At 58.9% G+C, this 27,777-nt stretch overlaps 2 protein-coding genes across 5 annotated transcripts in view; one reads left to right on the top strand and one right to left on the bottom strand.

Annotated features, from left to right (window-relative positions):
* Positions 1–1,246: 1,246 nt before the first annotated feature.
* The window catches only part of WDR86 (WD repeat domain 86), a 31,417-nt gene continuing 4,886 nt past the window's right edge, over positions 1,247–27,777 (top strand). The window contains exons 1-6 of one of the 4 annotated variants that reach the window (XM_060633440.3): positions 1,249–2,550; positions 11,385–11,526; positions 14,383–14,797; positions 18,050–18,185; positions 21,660–21,763; positions 21,992–22,289. In XM_060633440.3, coding sequence (XP_060489423.1) covers positions 2,328–2,550; positions 11,385–11,526; positions 14,383–14,797; positions 18,050–18,185; positions 21,660–21,763; positions 21,992–22,162 — 1,191 coding nt within the window. In that variant the 5' untranslated portion in view covers positions 1,249–2,327 and the 3' untranslated portion in view covers positions 22,163–22,289. The other 3 variants (XM_060633441.3, XM_078437424.2, XM_078437426.2) reach the window with 3 other exon arrangements.
* The window catches only part of NUB1 (negative regulator of ubiquitin like proteins 1), a 28,406-nt gene continuing 25,647 nt past the window's right edge, over positions 25,019–27,777 (bottom strand). The window contains exons 13-15 of the mRNA XM_078437418.1: positions 26,849–26,944; positions 26,001–26,178; positions 25,019–25,747 (exon numbers count right to left, since the gene is read on the bottom strand). Of these exons, the coding sequence (XP_078293544.1) occupies positions 25,569–25,747; positions 26,001–26,178; positions 26,849–26,944 (453 nt within the window). The 3' untranslated portion in view covers positions 25,019–25,568. The remainder of the gene's footprint in view (positions 25,748–26,000; positions 26,179–26,848; positions 26,945–27,777) is intronic.

Genomic DNA, 27,777 nt, shown 5'->3' with positions numbered 1-27,777 from the left:
TATTACACAATGTGCGATTGTGCCTGCCTTATCACTGTCACTTGATTATAGTGAAATACTGTAAAAATTCTGATAGCATAGGATGTTTTTGTTTGTTTGCTTAGTGTCTAGGGGAGGATAGAATATGTAGGAAAGATTTCTGCCAGCCTTGGAAATCATTCTTTTCCAGTCTGACCGTGGTGGCGGATACAGGGACCGGGTTTCACTTCTTCATCATCGGATGCACGCAAGATGCTGTTGAGAAGTGTGACTGGGTGGGTTAGTTTCAGGGAATTACTTGCAACAGGCGTTAGCAGAGTTGGCCTGAAACCGGAAACCAGAGATGGTTGTTGCCTGTAGAGGGAAAGGTCAGGAGGCTTGGGAAGGTCTCTCTGTCCCAAATATCCCTCCCTCTGCCTCGTAAAGGCTGAACTCTAGAATGTAAGCGAAAAGTTTTTTCCTTTTCTTTTCGTTTTTCAAAAGCAAATGGTAGCTCAGCCAGTCCACGTCAAGAATTGTGTAGAATTCCTGTGTCAGGTGCGGAAGGACCCTGCCCTGGGGGCAGAGAGGGTAAAGGAATCCCTTTACCAGGGACCCCAAGGACCAGGACCCCAAGGGAGGGAACAGCCCAGGGAGGGGGTCTTCTGTCTCCTTTGGGTTTTCTTCTGAGCACCTGTCCGGCCAGCTGCCCATCAGTCTTCATACCTGGATGTTGCAAGGGCATCTTGACGGTCACAGGTCCTAAGAGGAACTTACAGTCAGCCTGTGGGAGCATCTCTGAACCCAGTCCCTGTCTACGCAGTCTTAGAGTAGCAGACACCCCGTGGATCCTCCCTTCCTCCCTGCAAGCATCCAATTTCCGAAGATACTTCAGGGTGTCTGTTTTCCTCTCTCCTGCTGGATCACACCCCATCCTGCCTCCTTTCAGTCCACCTCTACCTGTGTCTTCCCACAACTCCAAATCCCACTGCCCCCCACCCCTAAACCCTTCACTGGGGCCAGCTCCCTAAGCTGAACTGTAAACTGACTCACCAGATCGAATAAATTGTCCAGTGTGCCCTGGGACCCCAATGTGGGGTTTGCTTTTGGTGTCTGGGCGTGGTCAGCCATTGGGAGAAGGTCTGGCCGTCTTTGCAAAGCTACCTGGCTCCGTTACCCCGCCCCTCGGGAAACCCTGCTACTTTTAGGACCTGGAGGATCCGAGTCGGAGTTGCGCGGGTGGGGGGTGGGGGCGTCACCCCTCCCCGCCCCCAGCGAAGCAGGCGGCGGAACCGCTCTAATAGGAACCAGCAGGCGTTCCGGGAGGGCTCCCGTCCCGGGGTGTGGGATTCCCGCAGAGACCTCAGTGGACCGTCAGAGGAGCTGGGGTGGGATGGGGATGTCAAAAGACGGATCGGTGGGTGGGGGCCCCGCACCCCCAGCACGAGGACGGCGAGAGCCCGGCGCCGAGGACCCCGCGGCCGCGTGAATGGGTGAACCTGACCGCTCCGGGAAACCCCACCGCGCCGCTCTCCCCCGGCTCACCCGCCGCCACCCCACTGGCGGAACTTCTTTAGAATTCGGGGCGTGTGTGTGATTTCCCAGCGAGGGCGGGCCAGGGGCGCTCTCCAACAAGGGAACCGTCCTACAGCATCCCCCCCCTCAGGGCTGGGAGCCTGGAGCGGGACAGGCTTGCTCCGTGGTGGCGCGCACCCGCCGGCCCGAGGGAGCTCCCGGGCGTGCGGGTCTCACCCCACCGGACCCTCGCGTCCACCTCCTCCTCCCTCGTCCCGGCCTTCGGTCCCCGCCCGGGGCAGCCGGGGGAGTCGCACGTGGGGCGGTGGGTCCGGAGGGCCGGGTGCCGGGGTGGGGGCTGGGGCGCCGGCCGGCCGGGAAAGTGGGAGGGGACAGGTTGGGGGGTGGTCTCTGAGGAGGAGCCAGGCCGGACCGTATTGTTCCACACTCGCCGCCCCGAGCGCGCGGCGCCGGCCGGGGAGGGCGTGCGGGGCGCGGGGCGCTCGGCTTCCCGGGCTCCCCCCCCCCCCAACCCCCGCCGCGGGACCCCGCCAAGAGGCCCGAGCCTTCCGGCGCGCCCGGAGACGCCGCTGCCCGGGGGTCCTCGGAGGGAGGGGCCTGCCCAGGTGGGGCGCGCGGAGCGGAGGCGGCCGGCGCCGGTGGGGGCCGGGAAGTCCCAGCGGGTCGCCCCCCAGCAGCGCAGCCCCCTCCCCCTCCCCCCCACCGCCGGGCCCTAGGGCCCGGAAGCCGGGTGGGCGGCGCGGGAGCGGGGGCCCCCACCTCCCCTCCTCCGCACCCCGTGCCCCGCGGGGGGCCATGGCCGCGGGTCTCGGCCGCAGCGAGCCGCCGCGCGGATGCCGGGGCGCCCCTCCCTAGCGGGGCGCTGCCTCCGGGGCTCCCGGCGGGCCGGCGGCATGGGGGGCGGGGGGTCGGCCCTGAGGGTCTGCGCCGACCACCGCGGGGGCATCAACTGGCTCAGCCTGAGCCCGGACGGGCGGCGCCTGCTGACGGGCAGCGAGGACGGCACGGCCCGGCTCTGGAGCACCGCGGACGGCCAGTGCTGCGCCCTCCTGCAAGGTAGACCCGCCTCGCCGCGCCCTCCCTCGCCTCGCGCTCGCCCGCCTTCTGACCTCAGCCCTGCGGCCCCCAGACCCCCGGCGCCCAAGCCCCGCCCCCGCCCGGGGCGCTCGTGGGCGGGGGGAGCGCCCGCCCGGGGCCCAGCGCGCCGCGGGCTGCGCGCGCGCGCCGGGCGGGGGCCAGCCGGCCGTGACCCCGACCCGTGGGCCGAGGGGCGCCCGCTGCGTGGGGCTTCCGTCACCTGTCAGCCCAGTGCGGGGAAATCATTTCCGGTACCACGGCTGTCACGCCCCACCGGGAATCGCACCTCGGCGCGCTCCTGTGGCTAGGCAGCGCCTTCCCCTGCCTCTCGCTGTCCCTGGGGCGTTTGGCCGGGACATTAACTCTAGGAGCCATTGTGGTCACCACCAGGGCTTGCCAAGCCCCCCACCCCGCCGCACGGAGCACTGCAGCGTGCAGGCCTCACGCGGCTGTTATCCCCCTCGGGCAGACGGGGAAACCGAGGCATTCCGGAAATAAGTTGCCCGGGGTCGCGCAGCGTGGGGGAGGGAGGGGAGGGTTGAAATGTGAACCCCCCTCCCTTCCCCATCTGACCGCCCTGCCCTGCCCTCCCTGCAGCCTCGTTTCTTCTGCTGGAGAATGAAGGGGTGTGGGAGAGGAATGGATCAAAGTTTCTCAGAAGGGGGTTAGCATATTTGGAAACACGATGCGGGGGCAGGAGGCACACGTAGTAGGTGGACATGTTGTTTTATAGAAGTTTCACAAACGCACACGTGTTGGTTTGGATCTGTGTACTTCATCACACCGGAGGCCGATGCGTTTCTTTCCGTGGGTCCCTGTGACGTGTCCGCAGTGCAGGACTGTGAGGTCCCTCTCCAGCCCTGTCGCTGTTGTCCGCAGAGCAGGTAGTAGCCCCTTGAAGCACAAGGCTCTCCACGCGGCGGTTGTTTATAACCGCCTGGTTTTTCCACCATAACCAGCAAGTCCCGAGTGGCCTCCCCGGGCCTTCCAAGCCATGTAGGCACAGGGAGCTTCATTAGTGGCAGATGATAACCCTGTTGGTTTTAAATAAAAGCAGTTATGGGAGATATTTCAAAGCCTGGGAGAAATGGATTTTGGATTGCCTGTTACTTGGGGGTAGGTGTGGAGACGGGAAATTCTGGTACAAACCAACACATTCCTGGCCACCCCCTGCCCCCAACATCGCACAGATTGACAGGCACTGACCCAAATCTGGAAGAGCTAAGATCTATTCAAAATGTTTTTAAATTTTTTAATGAGTATTCATTTTTGAGAGATGGAGAGAGACAGAGCGTGAGGGGGGAAGGGGCAGAGGGAGAGGGAGACACAGGATCCGAAGCAGGCTCCAGGCTCCGAGCTGTCAGCACAGAGCCCGAGGCGGGGCTCGAACCCACAAACCGCGAGATCGTGACCTGAGCTGAGGCCGGGCCGATTGAGCCACCCGGGTGCGCCAGATCTGTTCAGAATTTAAAATCTAGCTGCATTGCCCCCCAGACACGAGACTCGTCTGGAGGGCTTTCAGAAATGTACATTTCCAGGTTGCAGTTTCAGTGGGCCCATAGTGTAGGACTCTAGAATTTGCACCTCTAACAAGCTCCTGGGTGGGTCTGAGGCACACTGCCCCCGGGGAGACCTTGGGGCTGGTGCCCATGATGGGAGTCCAGTTCGTAGGTGCGTTTCCTCCCTAGTTGAGCTCCAGGCCTTTCCAGGGTGGTTCTGGCCTGCTGGGCAGTTCCAGAGACTGGGCCGAGCCTCCAGGGCCCGCCCTCCTGCCCAGCTCTGCCCTGTCCTCACCACCCAGCTCTGTGCCTGGCAACAACCGAAACACCCGCTTTGTGGCCCTCACAGTGGCTTGTCCCCAGAGGACCCCAACAGCCTCTGTGCCCTGGCTGAGAGCCATCCCCCTCAACAGGAAAACTCCATCAAACGGAGAAACTGCTGAGCACTTACCCGAATTGTTTCTGCTGCTATTAAGACTGGCACTTCAAGAATTTTCATGGACAGAAGGGACAGAATAACCTTGCCTTATCACGAAGTCACACTAATAGTGACTTAGAAAAGAGTCAGTTTGGATGTGCACTAGTCCTTGCTCCTAGCTTCTGACCCGCAGCAGCTCTGCTTTTTCAGAAAATGGAACTGAGGGCGCCTGGGCGGCTCAGTGGGTTAAGGGTCCGACTTTGGCTCAGGTCGTGATCTCGCCGTTCCTGGGTTCGGGCCCCACGTCGGGCTCTGCTGACAGCTCGGAGCCTGGAGCCTGCTTCCCATTGTGTCTCCCTCTCTCTCTGCCCCTCCCCTCTCTCTCTCTCTCTCTCAAAAATAAACATTAAAAAAAAATTTATTTTTAAAGAAAATAGAACTGGCTTTCAAAGGCGGTCGGTGACCTCTAGGTGAAGAAAGGCAGGTTTAAGGGGAAAAAAAGCAGGTTTAACCGACAATTATTCTGTAAAGGGAAGAATTGTATTTAATGTAATTTTCCTTTCCCCTCTTTTTCTCTTATCCATCGGGTACCTACTCATTTGGGGCACTTCATTGGCTCAATGGGGTAGGCAGCATTTCCCAAAATGGCGGACCCCGCCCTGGTCTGTTCCCGCGTGGCGAGGGACCCAGCTTGAAGGTTCCAACCCACTGTGGTTGTCCCACAGCGTCCTTGTCTCCTAACAGCATCTTCTAGCAAGATAGGGGTGCTGTTTGTTTTTAATTCCATGTGAACAAACTGCACACCCCTAATTACTGGAAGCCTTGGTGGGCGTCTGCCCATCTGGTTGACCCCTACTCACCACCAGGGAGCAGGAGGATCCATTACTAGGAGGTGGCTCTGGAGCTGGGCTGCTCCTGCTCAAATCTCATTACTTCTCTTGCCTTCGTTTCTTTATCTGTGAATTGGGGGTGATACAATAGTCATCTAGCCTTATGAGGTTGTGTGTGTTTTGGGGGGGGGGCGGGGATTAAAATAATGAACAAATAGTTCCTGACTCGTACTAGTCGTCTTACCTTCCATGCCTACATCAACACGCCCGAACCAAATAAGAGGGTCTCGTTGGCACTGTACCTGGCCAGCTCCAAAGCTCTTCTTCGTTTGCTTCTCACAGCCTTATTATCCCCATTTGTGGATGAGGAAACTGAGGCTCCAAAGGGCTAAGCAGTGCTCCCGCGTTTACGCAGTCAGGGCGGCGTTGGCCGGAGCCCGCACCCCTCCCTTGGCTCTACTGGGTGCCTGTGTGAGATTCGGAGATGGCTGCCCCAGAGAATTTGCAGGTTGGGTTGCTAAACTCGGGGGGCTTTGTGCACTTGAACTTCAGATAAAGCAGGAAGTCTGCGCGCTGGGGTAGTCAGGGCTCGCCTCTTGGCCCAGGTGGGCCTGGAAGGGAATGGGCAATCTTACTTATTTTTATTTTTTATGTTTATCTATTTTTTTGATGTTTTATTTATTTTTGAGAGAGAGACAGAGCACAAGTGGAGGAGGGGCAGAGAGAGAGGGAGACCCAGAATCCGAAGCAGGCTCCAGGCTCTGAGCGGTCAGCACAGAGCCCGACGCGGGGCTCAAACTCACGAACCTCTAGCTCATGACCTGAGCCGAAGTCAAACGCTTGACTGACTGAGCCACCCAGGTGCCCCTTTTTCTTAAACTTTTTAAATGTTTATTTATTTTTGAGAGAGAGAGAGAGAGAGAGAGAGAGAGCGCGTGAGCAGGGAAGGGACACAGAGAGAGGGAGACAGGATCTGAAGCAGGCTCTGTGCTGACATCAGAGAGCCTGTCGCGGGGCTCGAACTAAGGAACCGAGAGATCATGATCTGAGCTGAGGGTGGGTGCTTAACCGACCGAGCCACCCAGGCGCCCCGATTTTTAACTATAATAGAAAACATGTAGCATCAAATTTACCATCTCGACCATTTTTAATTGTACGGTTTGAAGATATGAATCTCTCATAACGTCCTGCCATTACCACTACCCATCTCCAGAACTTGGTCATCTTGTAAAACTGAAACTGTGTCCCCTTTGAACAATAACCCCATTTCTCCCCACCCCCGCCCCCCCACATTCATTCTGCTCTCTGCCCCTGTGGATCTGACTGCTCTGGGGACCCCGCACAGTGCAGTCATTACAGTGTTTCTCTTTTGGTGACTGGTTCATCCCACTGAGCATGATGTTTTCGAGGTTCGTCCGTGCTGTAGCAGGTGTCAGGATTTCCTTCCTTCTGAAGGCCGCCAACTGTTTTGTTGTGTGCATTTTTTTTGCCCGTTCGCCCGTCAGTGGACACTTGGGTTCCTTTCACTTGACTATCGCGAGAGTAGTTCACTGCCGTGAACTTGGCCGTGCAAACATCTCTTCCAGGCCCTTTGTGTATATACCGAGAAGTGGGCTTTCTGAATCGTCTACGTATTTTTAAAGAAGCATGTGGGGGCACAGGGAAGGCTCTCAGACATGGATCATTAGTAACTTTGTCAAAGAAGAGTTCCATCAAAATGCGTTTTTAAGGATGGATGTGAAGGAAGCCCGGGCTGGATGATTCATTTCTCCAGCTCTTGGGAGACCACTGTCTGGGGGTGGGGAGCTCCCTGCGGGTGTGGAGTGAGGAGGGCACAGGTCGAGGCCGCCTGGTTGAGGGCGTGGGCTGACAGAAGCCAGGCGGGACGACAGCGCCGGTGGCAGCCTCAGCGACAAGAGCACCAGCCTGTCCTGGCTGGGAGCTCGGGGCGGGTGGCCCGAAGCGGACTCTTTGCTGGTTTTGTCCGACACTGTCCGTTTCAGCCACCCCTTCCGTGCTCTGGGCTCACTGCTCTGGCCCCATCGCCAGGCGGCTCCGTGAGGCGGGTCCCGGCAGGAAACAAAATGGCACCCTCAAGATGGTGGCTCAAGGAGAGGGTAATAGAGACACTTGCCAAATGTGGGCATAGCCTAGGGGAACCGCGGGACCTGTGGTTGCACCAGCAGGGGTCAAGGGGTCATCACTCCTAGCCCCGAAGGAGCAAGGCTGGGAAGTTCACCGTAGCCCGGGAAGGGAAGGCTGCTGCCGAGAGGCCTCCCTCCAGGGAGGTGTGAGCATGGCTGCAGGCCAACAGATCCTGCCCTAAAGCCTCCTGCTGGGGCTCCCAGCTGTCTGAACCCTGCGGGCAGCTGGGGGGTGGGGGAGCCACCAGGGGGTGGGGGAACCGCAGTGAGCAGCCTGGAGCCCTCCCCACTCCCCCCCCCCCCCCCCCCCCCCCGGGGAGACCCAAGACTTGCCAGGGACACAGAGGGGAAAGCGGATCCGCTTTTCAAGCCAAGTGAGTCGGACGCATGTTCCAGCTCCGGTGGGGCCCACGCCAGCCAGCCCACCTCGGCCCCTGGGTGGCCGGTGCCCTGAGCGGTCTCGCCAGCACGTGGAGGGGCCACTTGGAGCCTCCGGCGAGTCTGAGGGGTGCTGCCAGGGAGGCGGGGAGGGCCGGACGACATTGGCAGAAACGGAAAACCCCTGGCCTCAGCCTGTCCTTTTGAACATAATAGTTGCGTCTTATCTGCATTCTTTATCCCTTCAAAAATGTTTATTTTTAGTTTGGCTTTGTTTTGCTTATTCTACACAATTCCAACAGCTCGTGGTGGTGGTGGCAGCGCTGTGGACCCTGGAGATTTGATGGGCCCTCCTCCCCAGCCTCCCTCATCCCCTCCCCCCGTGACCCCGTAGGCTGGGGGCGGTGGACCCTGTCACACAGCCCGTGGGTTGCAGGCAGAGACACGCTCTGCAGCGACTGCAGGCAGGGCTCGGAGCTGGGACTCGTTCAGTGGGTTTTCAGATGTGGGGGTGCCTGGCGCACAGGAAGGGGCTTGTCCCTGGGAGGGCCTTGACCGCCGCGGGGATCCTCAGGCAGCCCAGGGCCAGGCGCCCGAGAGGGCAGAGGGTCAGCCTGGCCCGGCTTCAGACATGAGATTTTTTTTTTTTTTTTTACATCGAAGAAATTCTTTTCATTATTAACTCTTTTCTTCAAGTCTTTGTTTCTAGGTGCTTATATTTTTATTGTATATATCTTTTTTTTTTTCTTTTCTTTTTTCTTTTGTCTTCCACGGGTCATATAATCGGTCCCACAGCTCATGGCCTTCCCATGCCTGGGCTAGTGGCTATGGCTTCATTGAGTGGAGATGCCATGGTTGACTCGCCACACTGTTTTCCAGTGCTTTTCTTGGCCTCCTGTACACTTGGCACTTTGCCTTCCTGCTGTCAGATGCTGTTGAGGCAGGACGGAAGCGGCCAGAAAGGGGCCGATGCCCCTGCGGAAGCGTCTCCTGGCTTGGCTGGCGCCGGGCTGCACAGGGTGGGTAGGAGACTGCGGGGTGTTCCCGCAGGGGTCGCCTGGCCCGCGCCCGCCTGCCCTGGGGACACCGGGCTGCCTTCCAGCCACGCTGAGCAAGCCAGGTGGTTCCTCAGACGGCGCTGAGCCCTCCCCACGGCAGCTCTGGTTTCAGGGAAAGTTTGTTGACAATCTTAAAATGTTTTATAAACATTTTGGGGTTGGCAAAAAAGCTGGGCTGTGTTTTGCCAAACACATTTTGCCCTCGACTTTTAAACTGACGTGTATTTTAAGGGAAACATAATCTGCGCCCTCTTCAAGTGTTTACTTAATTCACACAAACGTCGTTCTCTTAGAGGCCTGGTATATGCTATCCAAGAAGACTGAAAAACATGTCTTCCTTTCTTTTTTTTTTTTTAATTCTGTTTCCTAAAACCCAGGGAGTTGGGTTCTTCCAAGAGCAACTCAACTAAAACCCAGGGCCGCCCAAAAAGTGCAAATCAGCTTGAAACTGCCCAGGAGATTCTGAATCCCTATCTGATACCATTTTATTCATTTGACAGAGAGAGAGAGAGAGAGAATCTCAAGCAGGCTCTATGCTTGGCACGGAGCCTGACACAGGGCTCGGGCCCACAACCCTGAGATCATGACCTGAGCCAAAATCAAGAGTTGGACATTCAACCGACCGAGCCACCCAGGCGCCCCTTGACCGCAATCTTCAGCGTAATTAATATAGGCCACACGTGTAGATATTTGAACTCATCAATTTCCATGACATGGATCTTAGGTCAAACATTCCTTTGATTCTATTGGTTTTCTGGTCCCTGCATTCTTCTAAAAATACACTCAGGTTCAGTTTGCTATCAGGAGTGGTTATCCGAGGTGGAAACGTGTTGACCTGAGGGACAGGCCTCCTTTGACGGGGCACCTGACAGCTTCCAGAGCTGCTCTGTGAGCCTTGATGCCACAGCCACGGTGACAGTCAAGAGACTGACAATCGCACTGTGAACAGTTGGACGGGCAGGTGCACTTGGCCCAGACCCCAGGCTCTGTGTGGCCCTCCCTCTGCCCTAGACCTCCACCCTCGCTGTATCCGTGCGGGATCCGCCATTTCTGCCAAGCACCTAAATTCTGGCCTCGGGGTCCCTTCTTGCGTTGGTGTGTGACATCTTCCGTCGCGGGACACTCTGCTCTCTCCTCCCCACATAGGCACTGCAACACCCAGGCTTCTGCTCCGTTGACCCCGTCATGCTCTGTCCAGCGCGTGTCCCGTCGCTGTCCGTCCTTCGGGGCCAGCACTCTCTTCGAGGGCAGAGAAAATGCCTTAGTCGTTTCTGCTTCTGTGTTAGTTCCCTGCGGCTGCTCTGACCACTGGTCACGCTGGGCGCCCTAAGACACAAGTGTATTCCGGTCCGGTTCTGGAGGCCAGAGATCCAAAATCGGTGTCGCTGGGGCAAAGCCGAGGTGTCGGCAGGACCACTGCCCCTCTGAACCCTGCAGGGGAGAGCTGGTCGCCTCTGCCAGTTCCCGGCGGCCGCTGGGTGCTCCTTGGCTTGGGTGGCATCAGCCGTGTTCAGGGCACCTCCGGTCACTGCTGTTTCCACAGCGGCTTCTCTGTGGGTTCCTCACGTCTCCTTCTGCCCCTTCGTACAGGGACACTTGTGGTGGTATTTCTGGCCACCCTGAGAACCTAGGATACTGTCCTCATCTCAGAATCCTTCATTACATCTGAAACTGTGTGTCCCCCGCCCCCCCCCCCCCCCCCAAGCAAGGTAACGTTTCGTTTCCAAGAATCAGGGCCTGATCCCTTTGGGACCAGTGTCTCTTCCCAAACATAAGAACAGCCACCATCCAGCATGCACTGCGTCTGCACAGCCGCCCTGGGAAGCGGGCACTGGTACTCTCCCCAGGGCCCATCAGGAGATGGGGGTGCGGAGGGGCGAGACCGGGCCTGCGCCGGGAGCTAAGCCAGGCATTCTGGGCCCGCAGGCCAGGTGAGCCCTGGGTCTCCTTGCCTCCTGCCTCCGGGACACCGGGTTGTTCAGTGACTAAGTGAATTCAAACACCTGCAAAGTTTGAAGACTGAAAGGAACCAGTGAGGAAGGGGGAGGGAAGAAGAGGAGGGAGGAGGAAGACAGAGAGAGAGACGAAGAGGAAGGAACAGAAGGATGGGGGTAGGGGCGCCTGGGTGGCTCAGTGGGTGGCGACTCTTGCTCTCAGGTCATGATCTCACAGGTCATTGTGGGTTTTAGCCCTGCCTCAGGCTCCGTGCTGACAGGGTGAAGCCTGCTTGATACCCTCTCCTTCTCTCTCTGCCGCTTCCCTGCACTCTCTCTCTCTCAAAATAAATAAACGTTTTTTAAAAAAGATTGGGGGCAGGGAGAGTGCCCCGGAATTTCTCCTGGTGCCCCATCGCTCCCAAGACTCCCAGACTGGACTCGTCGGTCGTCCCTGCAAAGGGCCGGTCGCTCCGGACTCCCCTGAGACACTCCCCGCCCCCGCGAGAGTTGCCACGGCCTGGAACACTCACGTGTCCGCCTCGTCCGCAGGCCACGAGAGCTACGTGACCTTCTGCCACCTGGAGGACGAGGCCGCCTTCACGTGCAGCGCTGACTGTACCATCCGGAAGTGGGACGTGCGGACCGGGCAGTGCCTGCAGGTGTTCCGGGGACACACGTCCATCGTGAACAGGTCAGCGTGGCCGGGGGCCCCCTGCCCCGGAGGAACTGAGCGCCGGGGAGGCCTGCCCGTGGACGTGCGCGGAGGTCGTCGGGAGCGCGTGGCCACGGAGGCTCAGGACGGATGTCCCCCGGCTGCATGTGGGGGTCCGGGAGGAGGTCGGGGAAGGGATGCCCGACTTGGGGGCCCCACTGCTAGGCACGGGGAAAGGCGTTGGAGGCCACGGCCCCTCCTGATGCGAACAAATTCCAGACAAAGTGGCTTAACAGGTACCTGATGGTGGACCGGGGGCTTTGCTTTGGAGCAAAACGGGTTTGGTTCTGAAGATAAGAGCCCAGAGTGGTTTTAAACCTCTCCTTTCCGTGTTGTGGTTGAAATATGCCACCCCCTCCTTCTCAAGGAGGTTGGAATTTTTCCTTCTTGAATTTGGGTCTGATCTGAGCCGTGAAAATTCCTTTGCTGATCAGATCAATTTGACACTATTTATGCAACTTGTGGTGGCTGTCTTAAACTCCGGAGGGAGGGCCCGGTATAACCAGGGGGGACGGGCACCTGCGCACAGGCCCTCGAGGCCTCTCTGTTGGGGGTGGGGGCTTCCTGGGGGGTGTGCTGAGTCAGTCAGGGAAAGGGGTCAGGGGCTGGGCCAGGGCAGGTGGAGAGGGAGGGCTGTTCTCAGTCACAGGGGACACTGCTTGTGTGATTCACAGGCTGGGTCAGCGTGAGAAACTGGCCCAGTGGTTTAGGGCTCGGTGGGAGGGAATGGGGGGCCAGACCGACCATTAACTGACTGGGGTACCAGCTGCCTGCGGTCAGAACCTTATTACCCGGCAGGAACCAGGTAACATCTCTCAGTAGAAAGACCGGGGGTTGTGTTGGCTCAGGATGCTTCTGAGTGGAGAAGAAGGCCTGGAGGGAGCCCTCCTGCCTTCCAGCATCTGCATTGCTTTTTAAATTTATTTTAATTTTTTTTAATGTTTATTTATTGTTGAGAGAGTGAGAGCACAAGCAGGGGAGGGGCACACACACACACACACACACACACACACACACACACACAGAATCCAAAGCAGGCTCCGAGCTGTCGGCATAAAGCCCAACGCGGGGCTCGAACCCATAAACTGGGAGATCATGACCCGAGCTGAAGTTGGACACTCAACCGACTGAGCCCCCCGGGCGCCCCCAGCATCCGGGCTTCTATTCTCCTCTCTCTTTAGCTAGAGCAAGTGAGGTCCCGACACTGAGGATCAGGGCCCAGATGACACAGGTGGCCGAGGGGGTCATACCTCCTGCTGGCCATTTCCCGAAGCTCTTCCTTGAGGAAGAAGTTAGTGACGGGGCGCCTGGGTGGCTCAGTCGGTTGAGCGTCCGACCTCAGCTCAGGTCATGATCTCACACTCGGTGAGTTCGAGCCCCACATCAGGCTCTGTACTGACAGCTCAGAGCCTGGAGCCTGCTTCGGATTCTGTGTCTCCCTCTCTCTCTGCTCCTCCCCTGCTCATGCTCTGTCTCTCTCTGTCTCAAAAATAAATAAAACATTTTTTAAAAAAGTGACTAAGGAAAAACACGGGTCTGCGGGATTCTCCCGCTGGGGCTGGGGCGGACAGGACAGGCCACATCTCAGGTGACCAGCTTGCTCTCAGGTTGTAGCTGGAAACTATCGGCTGCTCCTCAAAAGCAAACCTGGACAATGAAGGCTAGAAATTCTAGTCTGCCAGGCTTGGGCTGAGCACACACACACCACTTTTGAGAGGTTGCTGTTCCAAACTGATAGTTCTGGGGGCGCCTGGGTGGCTCAGGTGGTTAAGCGTCTGACTCTTGGTTTCAGCTCAGGTCATGATCTCACGGTTCGTGGGTCTGAGCCCCGAGACAGGGTCTGTGCTGACAGCACGGAGCCTGCTCGGGATTCTCCCTCTCTCTCTCTTTCTCCCTCTCCTCTGCCTCTCCCCCGATCTTTCTGTCTTTCTCTCTCTCTCAAAATAAAGAAATAGACTTAAAAAAAACAAACAAAACCTGATAGTTCTGGGTAGATACTAAGTCTTAGTGTATTGCATCACGAAGTAAGTGCTCACGACTGTGCAGTATCCCTGGGGCCACCACGTGGAATTCACTTCTTCCCATGTTTTCAGAGCCGGGCTGGGTGTGTGCGTTTGGCATGGGGCGGGGGGGGGGGGGGGGGGGGCGCCGGCCAGGCCTTGGGGTCCCTGCCTTCTCGTGCCAGCCCGACGGGGCAGGACTCAGGCCCCCAGGGCATCACCTATGATGCCACGTGGTGTCAACTCGTCACTTTCTGTTAGAGATACGCGTGTCATGAAAACCATACCTTCTGGGTGTCAGGGAAGAAGGGAGTCGGACACAGAGCGCGTGTCACGGTGCGTCAGCCTCCCTAATGACCCGTGGGCCGTGAGGACCGCCCAGCAGAGAGCAGCGTGGGCTGCGTGCAGGCGGGACATCTGCTCTCCTCGAGGTCCGGCCCTCCCCCTACCTGCGCCAGGCTCCCCGGCAGAGGGAGCACCGGGCGCCTCTGAGGGTGAGGCGCGGGGTCCTGACCGCTCTGCCCCCACACTGGCCACACACGCCGGTTCCAGGTGCTCCCTCAGCCGCTCCCCTGGGGGGGGTGTGTGGACAGAGCCCGGGACGTTATGCGGAGCGCCGCGTGAAGACAGACGTGTATGTTCCAAGGGCTTCTTAGCATTCACCAAAATGAGACGGCGCGTCGTGGCCACGTCCCGCTCGGGGGGCCCCTCTGCTCCTCCCACACGAAGTTCCCTGGGCTCCCCGGACACGCGGGACGGCAGACAAAGGGCCCCTGGGACGGGCCGTGGGGCCGCCCTGCATGGTGTGACCCCTGCCCTTCCCTCTTCCTTCCAGGATCCTGGTGGCCGACAACCAGCTGTTCAGCGGCTCCTACGACCGGACGGCTCGAGCCTGGAGCGTGGACAAGGGGCAGGTGTCCCAGGAGTTCCGGGGCCACCGCAACTGCGTGCTGACCCTCGCCTACTCCGCCCCCTGGGACCTGCCCGGGGCCCCCTGCGCCGAGGAGGCCGGGGGGCTGCTGGTGACGGGCAGCACGGATGGCACGGCCAGGGTGTGGCAGGTGGCCGGCGGCGGCTGCTGGCAGACGCTGCGGGGCCACACGGGCGCCGTGCTCTGCCTTGTGCTGGACACGCCCAGTCACACGGCCTTCACCGGCAGCACTGACGCCACCATCCGCGCCTGGGACATCCTGAGCGGGGAACAGCTGCGGGTGTTCAGGGAGCACCAGGGCCCCGTCATCTGTCTGGAGGTGAGATCCGCCCGGCCCTTGCCTGTCCACCAGGGAGGCATCCTCCCAGCTGCCACGGACCGGGGGAGGGGGGTGGGGCTTAGACAACGGAGATGGAGGGTCTCACGGTTCTGGAGGCTGGAAGGCCAAGGCCAAGGTGCCAGCTTGTAGCCAGACATCTTCTCCCTGCGTCCTCACGCGGTCTCCCCTCCGCATCCAGAATTCCTCTGCTGACAAGGACGCCGGTCCGACCGGATGAGACGCCCACCCTAGTGAATTCAAGTTCACTTAGCCACCTCCTTCGAGACCCTGTCTCCAAATACAGTCACGTTCACAGATCCGGGGGTTAAGGCTGTGCTCCACACGCGAATTCTGGTCTCCTCACACGTTAGGTGAGGACTAGGTCTATCAACCCACGAGCCACGATTCCTAAATGCAAACGTTCCAAAACCTGAAGCCTTCTTAAAGATTTAGGCTCGGCAGCAAAACTTAGTTGGTGGCAAAGCCTGGACAGAGAGGAGGCTCGTGGCAATTCGTTTTTGCCCGCTTCCTGGGAATATGCACCCTGTTGCTGTAGAGACAGGAGCGTGCTGCTAAAATCCAAAAGCTCCTGAAACACGGCCGGCCCCAAGATTTTGGCTCGGGGCCTCTGAGCGTGAAGTGGCGCCCACCCCCGGGGGGTTGAGAGGATCCGGATGGATTCGCTGTAGGCACAGCACGGTGGCCGTGCACGGCTTGTTCTGCTTGTTTCTGCTGCTGTTAAGCATCTAACAGACGTGCTTACGTTTTCTCATGGGGCACGTGCGAGGACAGAGGCTCAGAGAGGGTCAGCAGCTTGCCGCACGCCTCACAGCTGGTAAGAGGCAGAGGAGGATTGGGACCCGGGGCTGAACACGTCACCTGTCCTCGTGACCAGCAGCTTAGAAAGGTGCGACGGGGCCTGAACCGTGGGGGAGTCAGGGGGCCTCTTCTGGCAGTTCCGCCCAGGAGGCGGACTGTCCAGAGCCCCGCTGTGCCCCGCAGCCTGGCCCGGTGGCTCCTCTAACCCCCGTGCTGGTGCACCTGCTGCTGTGAGCTGAGCGGGGAGAGGCGTGCACCCCAGGGCCTCCACGGCAGAGTCCCAGGCTCGCAAGCCTCATCCTGCCGCCTGTTTGGGTGGATCCCGTGGCAGGGGCGTGGCCCGTGAGCCCCACCCCCTCGGAGCCGTCTTGGCTGAGGGAGGTCTTGCAGGACCTGCGTCCTTTGTGATAGGCCCCCGTCAGGGTCTGTCTGCTTCCGCATCTGCGTCGGGCCTCCTCTGGCCTCCCCAAACTGCCCCGCTGTTCCCTGTGGGCGTCCCCCCGGGAAAGCAGCCCAAGGGAACGGCGAGGCCCCAGGCCGCCAAGGGCGACACGCTTGGAGCGTTTCCTTGGCCTCGGATTTGTGCTCTGAAATTGTGCCGCTTGGTCACTTTTAAACACAGCGTGGCAGGCCCCACGTTGTTGGGACACGCTACGTGGGGAGCAGGAGATAGCTCCCCTCCGCCCCGGCAGCCGCGGGGTCTCAGCGCCTCCTCTGCGTGGGCTGAGCGGCACGCAGCCGTGGATGCTGGGGACAGCAACAGATGCCGGGGAACGGTCAGGAAACACGGGGCAGGGGGCAGGCACAGTGCTGGGGGCGGCTTGCCCACAAAGAAAGAGGACAGCACAGGGGCGCTGGAACATGGGCAGGAGCTGAGCCCCTGCAGGGTGCTGCAGGTAGCCAGAAGACTGAGTGACGTCCTGAGCCCTGCTGGAGCCCCTTGGGCATGTGGGTGTCACACGTGTCCCTGTTCTTGGGGAGGGGACAATAAGAGAGGCCAGAAGTCAGGCTCTGTTGGCCGGGGCGAGTCGTAAACTCTCAGGACTGTAGGGCAGGGCCGGGGAGAGGGGCCGTGTCTGTGTCCCCCTTGTGTCCTCCGGAAACCAGCGGCAGCCTCCGCCTACAGGAGGCCGAGTGTATTCCTCGAGGTCCTGTGAGTGGCCCAAAGCCAGGTCTGACCTGTGCCGTGGCTGTGGGTGGAACTAGAACCTGGGCTAGCGAGAGTCCTGTCCTCTGGGATTTAAACTGGGAGATGACGTGGGGAAACCGGGTCAGCCGTGGGGACCGGAGTGGAAAGCGGCCCAGAGCGTGGCCGGGATCGGGCTCTCAAGCTAGGAGGGCCTGGGGCAGGTGGAGGAGAAGGCCAGTGGCCAGCCTGTACGTGCTCCAGGCCGGCTGCCTGCTGCCCACCCCCCCCCCCCACCAAGGGCCTCATCTTTCCTACGCCCCCAGGGGTCTCTGGGCCCCGGGAAGGGCCTCATCTTTCCTATGCCCCCAGGGGTCTCTGGGCCCCGGCACCATCAGGAAGAGCTCTCTCCAGGGCTTCTCGCCTGCCCTCCTTGCCCAACTTTCGCTTCTCTGCATCACTGCTACCCAGAGGTGTTGCGTGGGGTTTTGTCTAGAGGAATCTGCAGGGTTCTTTTAATAGTCTTTCTTTGCAGTTCCTTGGGCCAGTACACTACCTTGGCAGGGGGTGCTCCTGGGAGGGGGCCTCCCCAAGCCCCTTCCCTTCTCTCCCAGGCCCTTTCCTTACCTCCCACCACACACCAAGCAGGGCTGGGAATGCCACTCTAGTGAGCCGGGGCAGGCGGGAAATGGGGGAGCCTGTCTCCAGGGCCTCCTCCCTCCCCACCAGGGCAGCCTCAGGCGCAGGAGGTCAGGACCCAGGGACGGCCCCCGGGTGGCAAAGATCTACCTTGGACATAACTGCGGCCAGTCAGGGTACCTCTAGACCTTTCTCTTTCCTGTATGCACCTCTGCGTGCAAAGGTGCAGAGTGAGAGCCCCGCCCCGGGAGCCCTTTCCTCAGCCAGAAACCCCTGGGGCCGGTGGATTCGCGTTAACCTTCCCAGGCACTGCCTCTTCTTCAGTAGGGAGCTGCTGAAGCCGTAATGACAGCACCGCGAACCTTTCGTGGTCCTTGCTCTTAGGGTGCCGAGCGCTGTACAGGCCCGCTCTGCACCCCCCGAGGGAGGCGCGGGCAGAGTCAGTGACTTGGCCCAGGGCAAAGCGACAGGATTCTTGGGCGCCGGAGTGGGCCGCTGGGTGGGTCCCGCAGGCCGGGCCATTTCCTGCCCATCCGGTTTCCAGGGAGACCCGGACACGCCCCTCCCCTGTTAGCCAGAGAGATTTGGAGGGGGCCTCCGAGTCGCCTGCTGCCGCCAGCAGGACCGGAAGTCTGGTGCTGACCCGCCCTTCTCCCCCTTCCCCCCAGCTCGTGAACCGGCACGTGTACTCGGGCAGCGCGGACAGGACGGTCAAGTGCTGGCTGGCAGACACGGGGGAGCGCGTGCGCACGTTTGCAGCCCACGGACACAGCGTGAGCGCCCTCAAATACCACGCGGGCACCTGTAAGTGAGCCTTGTCCCCGGCGGTCCCCACGCCACCCCAACCTGCCTGTGCCCTCCACTTCTCACCCTACCAAGTCCTCCCTCACTCGGGGCCCCTCTGCCTCTCTACTACTTACTCGACTGTTCCCTTCGTGAGCCTCAGCGGCCAGTCGGGAGGACCAACAGCCCACCCCCCTCCACGCACATGTGCCTGCGGCGTTATTTCCAAAGAAGGTCCAAACGAGGGTGTGGGGATTCCTCCCTGACTGCACCCCACAAGAACGTGCAGCAGCCTGAATGGTCGGAAGTCCCAGGGTTAAGAGCACTGTCTCACGGACACATTCTAATTCTCTAAGTGAGACAGAGACTACTTACTCCAGCCAGACCTGAGGGCCGCGTGCCTTTGGCTTCACCCGGCATTAGGTTTGACTACAGACAAGAGCCCAGATAACAGTGCTTTAAATGAAACCGTGGTTTATTTTTCTCAGGTAGAATTTCAGAGGCTGGCAGTCTAGACAGGAATGGATGGTTGCACCAAGTCAGTCAGGCACCCAGCCTCCTTTGATCACTTTGCACATCACCCTTAGCACATATCTTCTATCCTTTAGGGGACTTCATGGTTTAAGATAGCTGCTGGAGCTCCAGCCATCATGTCATGTTTTTTTTTTTTTTTTAATTTTTGGGACAGAGAGAGACAGAGCATGAACGGGGGAGGGGCAGAGAGAGAGGGAGATACAGAATTGGAAACAGGCTCCAGGCTCCGAGCCATCAGCCCAGAGCCTGACGCGGGGCTCGAACTCGCGGACCGCGAGATCGTGACCTGGCTGAAGTCGGACGCTTAACCGACTGCGCCACCCAGGCGCCCCTCATGTCATGTTTTAGACAGGAAGAAGAGGGAAGGGCAAAAGGATGCATCTCTTAGCTGAGTAGATCCTTTTTTTTTTTTTTTTTAAAGTTTATTTATTTTGAAAGAGAGACAGAGAGAGCACGCAGGAGCAGGGGAGGGCCAGAGGAGAGAGGAAGAGAGAATCCCAAGCAGACTCCACACTGTCAGTGCGGACCCAACATGGGGCTCAAACCCACAAACCGTGATATATCATGACCTGAGCCAAGCATCAAGAGTCAGATGCTTAACCGACTGAGCCACCAGGTGCTCCAGCTGAGGAGGTCCCTTTAAAGATTTTTCTTAGGGGCACCCAGGTGGCTCAGTCGGTTAAGCAGCCGACTTTAGCTCAGGTCATGATATTGGAGTTCATGAGTTCAAGCCCCGCATCGGGCTCTGTGCTGACAGAGCCTGGAGCCTGCTTCAGATTCTGTGTCCCCCTCTCTCTCTGGCCCTCCCCTGCTCATACTCTATCACTCTCTCAAAACAAAATAAAACAAAAAAAGATCTTTCTTGGAAGCCCTGCCCAAAGGCTCTGTGCTTATACCTCTTTGACCACAGCCTGCAAGGACTAAATAATAAGATCTCTTATCTGGGATATTGCTTCCAGGATGAATCAGGGCTAGTTTGGAAAGAAAGACAGACAGACTGGCTTATCGGGTAGGCAACAAGCCGTCTGGCCCACAGGTCTCAAACTGACACACCTGAGCTTTGCTGGCTCTGTCCCTCATCACATCACACCTGCATGGGAGTGGGGCTCCCAGGTTCCTGAACGTATCTGTTTCCCCAAACAATCCCCAGCGTTATGTGTTGCCATCAGCACCCCCTTCCCCCCTCTTTTTACACACACACACACACACACACACACACACACACACAGGGAGCAGAGGGGTGGGAAGAGACACAGCAGAAAATTCCAGTTGATTTCACAGCACAGGTGTTTGATGAAGGCAGAATGTGGATCTCTGAAAATAGAGCCTGAGATGCCCTCAGGATTTAGGTGTCTGACACGGAAAAATTATTTTTTCCTTTTTCCTGTGTCCAAGCCTGTAAGTGTGATTATGGCTCTGCTCCCAAGTCAGAACCTCTAATGTAAAAAGATGAAAGCTGTCCAGAGCGCCTCACCTTGGCAGCAGCTGGGACGGCCCCTACCTGCTGCCCGCTATTAAGGAAATTGGTCCGTGGTCTTTGCCAACAGGGTGCAGGCTGATCAGACTTAATTCCTGACCCTCTTCTCACCCACAGGGTGCCCAGCAGCCACACTGGGTTGGGGGAGGGGAAGCAGAAAGGAACAGAAGAGACCCAGGAAGGAACCCGCCCTCCCCCCAGAGCCGCATTCACCAGTGGCTTTAGCAGCAAGGCTGGGAATAGGCAGGTGAAGCAGTTAGTGGGGTAAGGAATAGATCCCCGAGGCTAGGGAGGCCCCATGGCTCGCTAGGCTGCTGGGTGGGGGTAGCAGGTGCTGTGGGTAACTTCTGCTGCTGCAGCTGAGGTCCTCTGCGCTAGGGTGTTTTCCTGTGAGGAGCAGGTCGGAGGAGGGCTGGTTCCTGATACCCACAAGAGAGGCCCTCAACCAATGACTGATGGGAACTGTGGATTAGTCGTCCAGCATCCTTGTCCCTCCCCACCCCCCCCCCCCGGCCGGGGGACAACTCTTAGACATGCTCTGCACCCTCTCCCAAGGGCCCCAGCAGTCACCTGCTCACTAATACACCTGTATGGGCCTCCTTCCTTCTTGTTTCTCTCCCCACCTCGTGGAATGCGCTCACAAAGTGTTTGCACCCAGATCCTAGTGTCAGGGCTCACTTCTGGGAGAACCCAGGCTAAGACAAAAAACAAACGAGGGAGTTCTTATGGTCAGTGTCCTCAGTGTGGTCCCTGACCAGCAGCAGCAGCACCTGGAACCGGTTAGACATGTAGGTTCCCAGACCTTTTAACACAGACACTCAGGTGGGCCCGGCAATCGGTCTTAGCCAGCCCTCCAGGTGATCACCGGAGTCTGGGAACTCTTGACCTAAGTTCTAATGTAGGAAAAGGCACAAGGAAGGCGGAATCCCGGGGCTTCCCCTGTGAGGGGTTGGGCGGGGGCACTCTAGCGAACCCCAGAGGCTCTGTTTGGAGGGCCAGGTTCATCACCGAGGAGGCGGAGGAACGAATTTCTGGTTGGTCCTTGCCCCAGTAGGCTGCTCAGATGGTGGGGGTGTATGACTGCCCCCACCCCAAGGCAGGGAGGGGCTTTGTAGCAGGGAAGCCACGCCTCACCAAAGGCTTAAAAGGCTTCCACCAAAAGGTCTGAGAGGGAACGTGGGTCGAGGTGGTTGGTACTCAGGAGGAGTAGGAGCACCTGAGAGGGCAGCGCCGGCGCAGCCGCAGTCGTGCGGAGCTGGCCGCGGCGCCAGGAGGGGGTGGTCACCCTGCATTGCCAGGCACGTGGTAGGATAATGAAGGTGCCGCCTCCTTCCTTTCAAGGGGCTTCTGCTAGTTCCTATTTGGACCCTCTGGCTTCCCCGTGAGGCGGGCGGACGGGCGTCACCGTTCCCGCCCCGCCCCTCCCTGCTCCCCGCCCCGCGGCGCCCGGAGGAGGTGGAGGCAGCGTGGCCCTGTGTTCGCAGTGTTCACGGGCAGCGGGGACGCCCGCGCGCGCGCCTTCGACGCCGAGTCTGGAGCGCTGCAGAGGGTGTTCCGCGGTCACGCCTTCGTCATCAACTGCATCCAGGTAGGCGCTCCCGCCCGGCTCCCGGGCTTGGAGCAAGGGCGAGCCCGGCGGCCTCGGCGGGGAGGGGGAGGCCGCCCCCGGCGCCCCGAGCCCCGGCTCCCCCGGCGGACTCGGCGAGGTAGGTGGCGTTCGCGCCGGCGGCCGGCGGCCGGAGCTGCGGGCCCCGCGGCGGGAGGGCTGGCCCCGCGCCCCCGCAGCGCCGCCCCACGCGCCGCCCCGCGCCCGCAGGTGCACGGCCAGGTGCTCTACACGGCCTCGCACGACGGCGCGCTGCGCCTCTGGGACGTGCGCGGCCTCCCGTGCGCGCCGCCGCCGCGCCCCGCCGCCCCCGCGCGCGGCCGCTCCCGCCTCTTCAGCAACAAGGTGGGCTGCGCCGCCGCGCCCCTGCAGCCGGCCTGAGCGCCCGAGACCCACCCGCCGGCGGACCGACGGACCCCCGCCCGCGACCTGGGCAGTGGGCTCTGCCCGTCCTCCGTGTCCGTGGACTTTGGCAGCCCCGTCCCGTGGAGGGGGACCGTGCTCGCCCTCGGGGACAGAGTCTCCTCCGCCCTCCCCTCCAGCCCGACCCTTCCTCCCCCCCCCCCCCCCCCCCCGGCCGAGTGGCCCCCGCCCTCAGGTCTGCGCCTCTGGCCCGCGGGACCCTCCCGACCCAGGGTCTGCGGCCCCGCAGAGGTCCCAGAAGCCAAGCCTTTCCTGGGAGGAAACGGGGATTTCTTCAAAAAGCCACCGAGCCGCAATTGTCATTAGTTTGGCAAACTGGAGGACACTCGCGAAGAACCGAAATACACGCCTTTCAAAGCGCCCTGAAATATGTCTTTTGTTCCGCAAACTCTCGGCTTCCTCTCAGGAGGAGGAGGGGTTCCCGGAACCGGGGGGCTCACGCACCCGGCCTGGGCCTGCCCCTCCTCCGGGGCGACGTGAGGGGCTGAGGCCTGATGGCCCCTACAGTGTCACTCGCGCGGGGAGGGGCCAGAGGGCGAGGACCCGGCTCTTCAGCCTGTCTAGGTGGCGACGGGGACGCGTCACCCCTGCTTCGGAGCTCCCGCTCTGCGTGAAGGGAGGAGGGTCCCTTCCCTGCGGTCTGGCGTGGGGCTCGGCGCGTTCTGCCCGCTGCGTCTGGGAGCCCTCACTCCCTAGCCCTTCTCGGTGCCGCCGCTGCGGCTGCAGGGGCCTGCCGGCCATGGCAGCTTCCCGGGGAGCGGAGGTGCATTTCAGGGAGGACGGGGAGAGGGACCACCTCGAGTACCTGCGCCGGTATCTCTGCGTCGCTGGCAGAGAGGCCGCTCGAGTGACCAGACGCTCCCCGGTGGCACAGCCGATGCCGTGTTCCTGCGTCTACAGCTTTGGCTCCCGCGTCATCTCAGGTCCCCCGTCCCGTCCAACCACAACAGAGACTAGAACACACAAGCTGTGATATCCCCGGAGAAACAGCCGCTGGGCGCAGATGGGAAAACAGGAGCTGCCGCATTTTTTGTTCTCCCGCCTGCCTCTCCGGGAAGAGAGCAGGAAACGGAAAACTGTCGTTTTGTATTTACGTGGCAGAATATGCTCAAGGAATTTGTTTCTACAACACACAAGCCTTTGCTAGAGACGTTGAGGATGTAAAGACCAGATAACCAGGTATCCTCTGCCTTTGATAAATAACATTGAATAGGGAAGGACAGAAGTACTTAGGGACATGGGCGGGAAATAGGGTCAGGACCCGGATCACCAAAGCCAAGAGCGGGTGGCATTTCACTGGAGAAGGATGAGCGTCGGATGTGGTGAGGGCGGCACGTCTAGCGGACACACACCTGCACCCACTGCTGCCCGGAGTTCTCGAACCCCTAATGGCCCGCGTATTCGGCCACTCAAATCTAGACCCCCTGCCCGCCTTTCAGGGCGCTCTGTGGTTGCACTCGGCAGTCCCTCCGACCCCTCTCTGCCCCCAGTCCATCCTCTGGTGGGTCTAGAACGGCTGTAACCTCACGAATGTGGCGCACTTAGCCTGTGCTGCCTCCTCATTGGCCCCAGGTCTGGAATGTTCTCCCTTCTCCTCTGACTCTCCAGGGAGAGCCTCCTCCAAGGCCTACCTCCTCTGTGACTCAGCCTCGCCATACTCCTTAAAGACTTGGGGGCAGATTTTCATCACAAGTGTCCTTTGTGGCTTCTCTTGCCCTCCAGAGCGGGGAGTGGCACTCAGTCACTTTCTGTCTAGTTTCACACCACCAGCTGGAGGCAAAGCCAGGACCGGAGCCTGTCTCCCAAGTCCGGACGGGCCGCCCTCCTTACGTGGTATGTGCCCAGGACGGTCCCTCACTCGAGAACTGGCTTCTGTGCGTCTCTTCACGAGAAAATGAAGCCGCGTCCGAGCTCTGCTCGCGTGGCTCTGCTTCCCTAGCCCGTTTATGACCGTCAAAAGAGCCCTTGGGAAGCTAGAGGCCATGCCTGGCCCAAGTCCAGGACAGGGATTGGCTAAAAGCTGCAATTCAGACCCGAAATCCGAGTGAGACGTGGTCTCAGGCGAGGCTGAGAGACCCTGACAGCCCAAACTCCCCTCCCCCCTGTGTCGTCCTCTTCCCCACCGTCAGCCTCTGCCCTGCTCTGGACGTCCCATCTTTTTAGAGGACGTCGATGGCAGCAAGCACCTGGAGTCTAAAGGAAACTCCAGACCACCCAGACATTTTCAGCACGTAGGGCAGCGCAGGGAGTTTGAGCAACTTATTGCAAAGTTAGGCTGACGATTTTTGAATACCTTTTCCACCTTTTATTTCCAACCGTATCATCCACTTGAAAAGAATGACAGAAAAGATTCCCACCCACCCAAACTGGACGGCTGTTGAAGCTCTGTGAAAATGATTAGTGAAACAGCTGAAGCATTTTCCCCCAGCCCGTCGATGGCAGTGATGTGACCCATCTGCCCTCGATGGTCACAGGCGCTTCCAGAGACTTCCGGAAGGGCAGGAAGAGGAGAGGCTCAGGAACACATCTGGCACGGCTGCTGCCAGCCGTGTCCTAGTGCTGGGACGGGTTTTCATTTAACACACATCTACAGGGGAATGTGCGGTGCACCGAGAGTGGACACGTGAGCCATTAAGAGGCCAGCTACGTACCTTTGGAAGCAGTCTTCTGTAACACAGATACACCAAAGAAACCCACAAACCTGGAGAAAATATATCTTAATAATCTCTGACAGGTATCTCAGCCGGCAGGGAGTTTAATATGACAGCACAGCATCTGAGAGTGCTAATGAAAAATAAGGTGCTTTGGTCAGCATTTAAGGACTTTCCTGTTTAATAAAAGGATTTTATTTTTGTAAAGAAGAATTTTGCACGTCTATAAATTCTCAACTTCAACCTTGAATTACAAGTGCATACTTTACTAAACTAAGAGCACAGAACCCGAGCTTTCAGTCTGCCACAGTGCGGTATGGCTACTGGAGGGGAGGCCTCCTCCCTAGGTCCCCAGGGCACTTGGAACGGTTGAAGACTTTAAGGATGTTTTAGCGACAGGGCAGCGAGGCTGAAGCTGAAAGGCAGAGCTGCATGGTGGGAAGAAGGAAGAGAGCAGCAGTGGGCTGAGGAGGGCGGGAGAGCCGGGCAAAATGAAGAGGAAATAGATCTGGACGCTCCCCCCCCCCCACCCCCACCCCCACATCTCCTCTCACCTTCACGGCTGGCCCGTTCCCTGCCCGCCCCTCCTATGCCCAAGAAGGAAGCGCTCTTGGAGCAAAATCAGATAAAAAGAAGGAAAAAAAGACGACCTGCATTGGACTTTTCATAATGACAGAATTTATAAGCAGAAACTCAGTACTGATTTCTGCCCATTATTCCGTTTTTGTTGCTGACTTTATATTTTCTACATAGGATAAGTACTCTGCGATAATAATTTCTTCATCTTCCAGCGTCGAGTCAAGATAATCTTCTTCATGTTCTGGAATATCTTCCAATATTTCATTCACAGCTTCTGTCTCCATATCTTCATCTGTTGAGGCACTAGAGGCACCTGCAACAGAGGGGTGTGGGAACAGCTGAGGTGAGGGGGAGGAGGAGAAAAAGGAGAAAATGCCGCAGAAAGTTGCAAGGGACCCCCGGCGACTTCCACAAAGCCCGGCCGCGCCCTCCGGGCAGCCCAAGCGCAGACCAGGGCCTACGCCCAGTAGGCGCGTCAGTCCCCGCGACAGCTCGTCACGCCCCTCCCCCGTCAGCTTCCGGTTAGCAGGCCTCTCTCAAGTCGGCATTCGAGACCTCAGACCTACCTGCGGAGTCGGAAGGGGACGTGGATGGTGTCGACGAACAGCCTTCCAGCGAGAGATGCACGTCAGGAGGAAGGCTTCCTCCGTTGTGGGCAAGGGTCTGAGCTGCCAGCTGGACGTTCCCCCTGAACACTCTCAAGGCAGCGTCGGCTGCTGCCGCGTCAAAGCCCATGTACACCAGCTGGGGGAGGACACAGGGAGGGGGCAGCCGGCGCTGACGGGCCTCGGCTGCACATGGCCGACACCCGCCCAACACCCCTAGCCGGCCTCCGCCCCCGCCTGGACGGCCCTAGCGGGAACACATGTTTAAACCCATGGCACGCGTACAGGCTGCCCTACTGTGCGCACTGCTCTTTAGCACCGGTGTGCACACGAGGCTGCCTGGAAGGGACCGAGGAAGACACGAGCCAAACGTGCCAGTGCCCAGCCACAGCGGGCTTGTGGGCCGGCAGGGAAGTGATAACCCTCGCCACTAGGACCGTTAGTCAAGCAGTCACAACATACTAGGTGTACTACCAGGGGAGGGAAGATGTGGACAGAGTCGCCAGAGTGACGTCTCTTTAGGTCACAGGCAGAGAACCGGGCTGAAAGAAGCGTGCCTGGTGTGTAAAGTACTGTATGCACACACAAGGAGAAAAGCCCAAGAACTTCCAGTTGCTTCCTGACGTGCTGTTCTTGAAGGAAATGCCTTCTACTCCACTTCCACCCGCTGCAACTGCCGCGTGCTTGGCTGGCCTCCTGGGGTGGGCCTGAGTCACGCCTGGAGCCCCATCCTGCCGCCAACCTTGTCACCCTGGGCAATCCCACGCAAGGCCGTGCAGGCGGAGGGACGCGGATCCATCCTGACTTACTTGGTCGATGTTTTCCTGGGAAGGACTTTCTTGATGGTTGTTGGTGTCGGGATCTGAATCATTCAACCACCACATCTGAGGATTGCTGAGAAGAATCTACAAACACACAGGGACGTGCTTTACTCATCACGAACACCTGCTCACTTAGACAAACCAAGCACCTGTTCTGTGCTAGGCAGACACGGCCAGGGGACACACCAACACGCAAGTTCGCGGCACCAAGGACGCCGCGGGGGGGCCAGGCAAAGGGTGCTGAGAAAGCAGAGAAAGGGGGCCCCGAACGCAGACACGGGGCGGGGCGGGGATGCCGGTGTTCGAAAGCTTCCTGCCCCAGGTAACATCTGCAGGATGAGCAAGGTTAGCCAGACCAAAAGATCCCTCCTGAGGACCCAGGAAGGGACGAGAGCGCCCGGGTGGGAAGCTACCAAGGAAACCCCAGCTGCGTTAGGGCTCAGCCTCCGGGGCGACAGGCCACAAAAGGCTACACACGCCAGTGCTTCTCACGCAGTGCAGGGCCAACCAATGTAATTTCTCTTTGGAAAGTGTCACGAGCTAGATCTCACATGTCGTCGAGACGAACATAAGAGTTCTTTTGACCCCTGATTTTCGTATCACACGGTGCTTACTCAACCCCAAAAAAACCCTGTTGGGAATTTTCCCTTTAAACACTTCCGTACTGGTGGCACGCATTGATGCACAACTTGGTGCAGTTCAAACCTGCCGTGGTGCCCCACCGGTCCTGCACGCATTCAGAATTCGCCGCCTTTTATAGTTCTCCAATGTGAGAAGCCAAACTAGAGATTCAAATTCATTTATATATATATATACGTATATATGTTTATATATTTACACATATATACGTTTTTGTACATATATTTATATATATTTACATATATATTTATATATATAATATATAGGTAAACATTTAC

This window comes from Panthera onca, chromosome A2 (assembly GCF_046562875.1).
Source record: "Panthera onca isolate mPanOnc1 chromosome A2, mPanOnc1 haplotype 2, whole genome shotgun sequence".
Classification (NCBI taxonomy): domain Eukaryota; kingdom Metazoa; phylum Chordata; class Mammalia; order Carnivora; family Felidae; genus Panthera; species Panthera onca.
The sequence above is the reverse complement of the archived record's forward strand: the minus strand, read 5'-3'. Positions and strand labels throughout refer to the sequence as shown.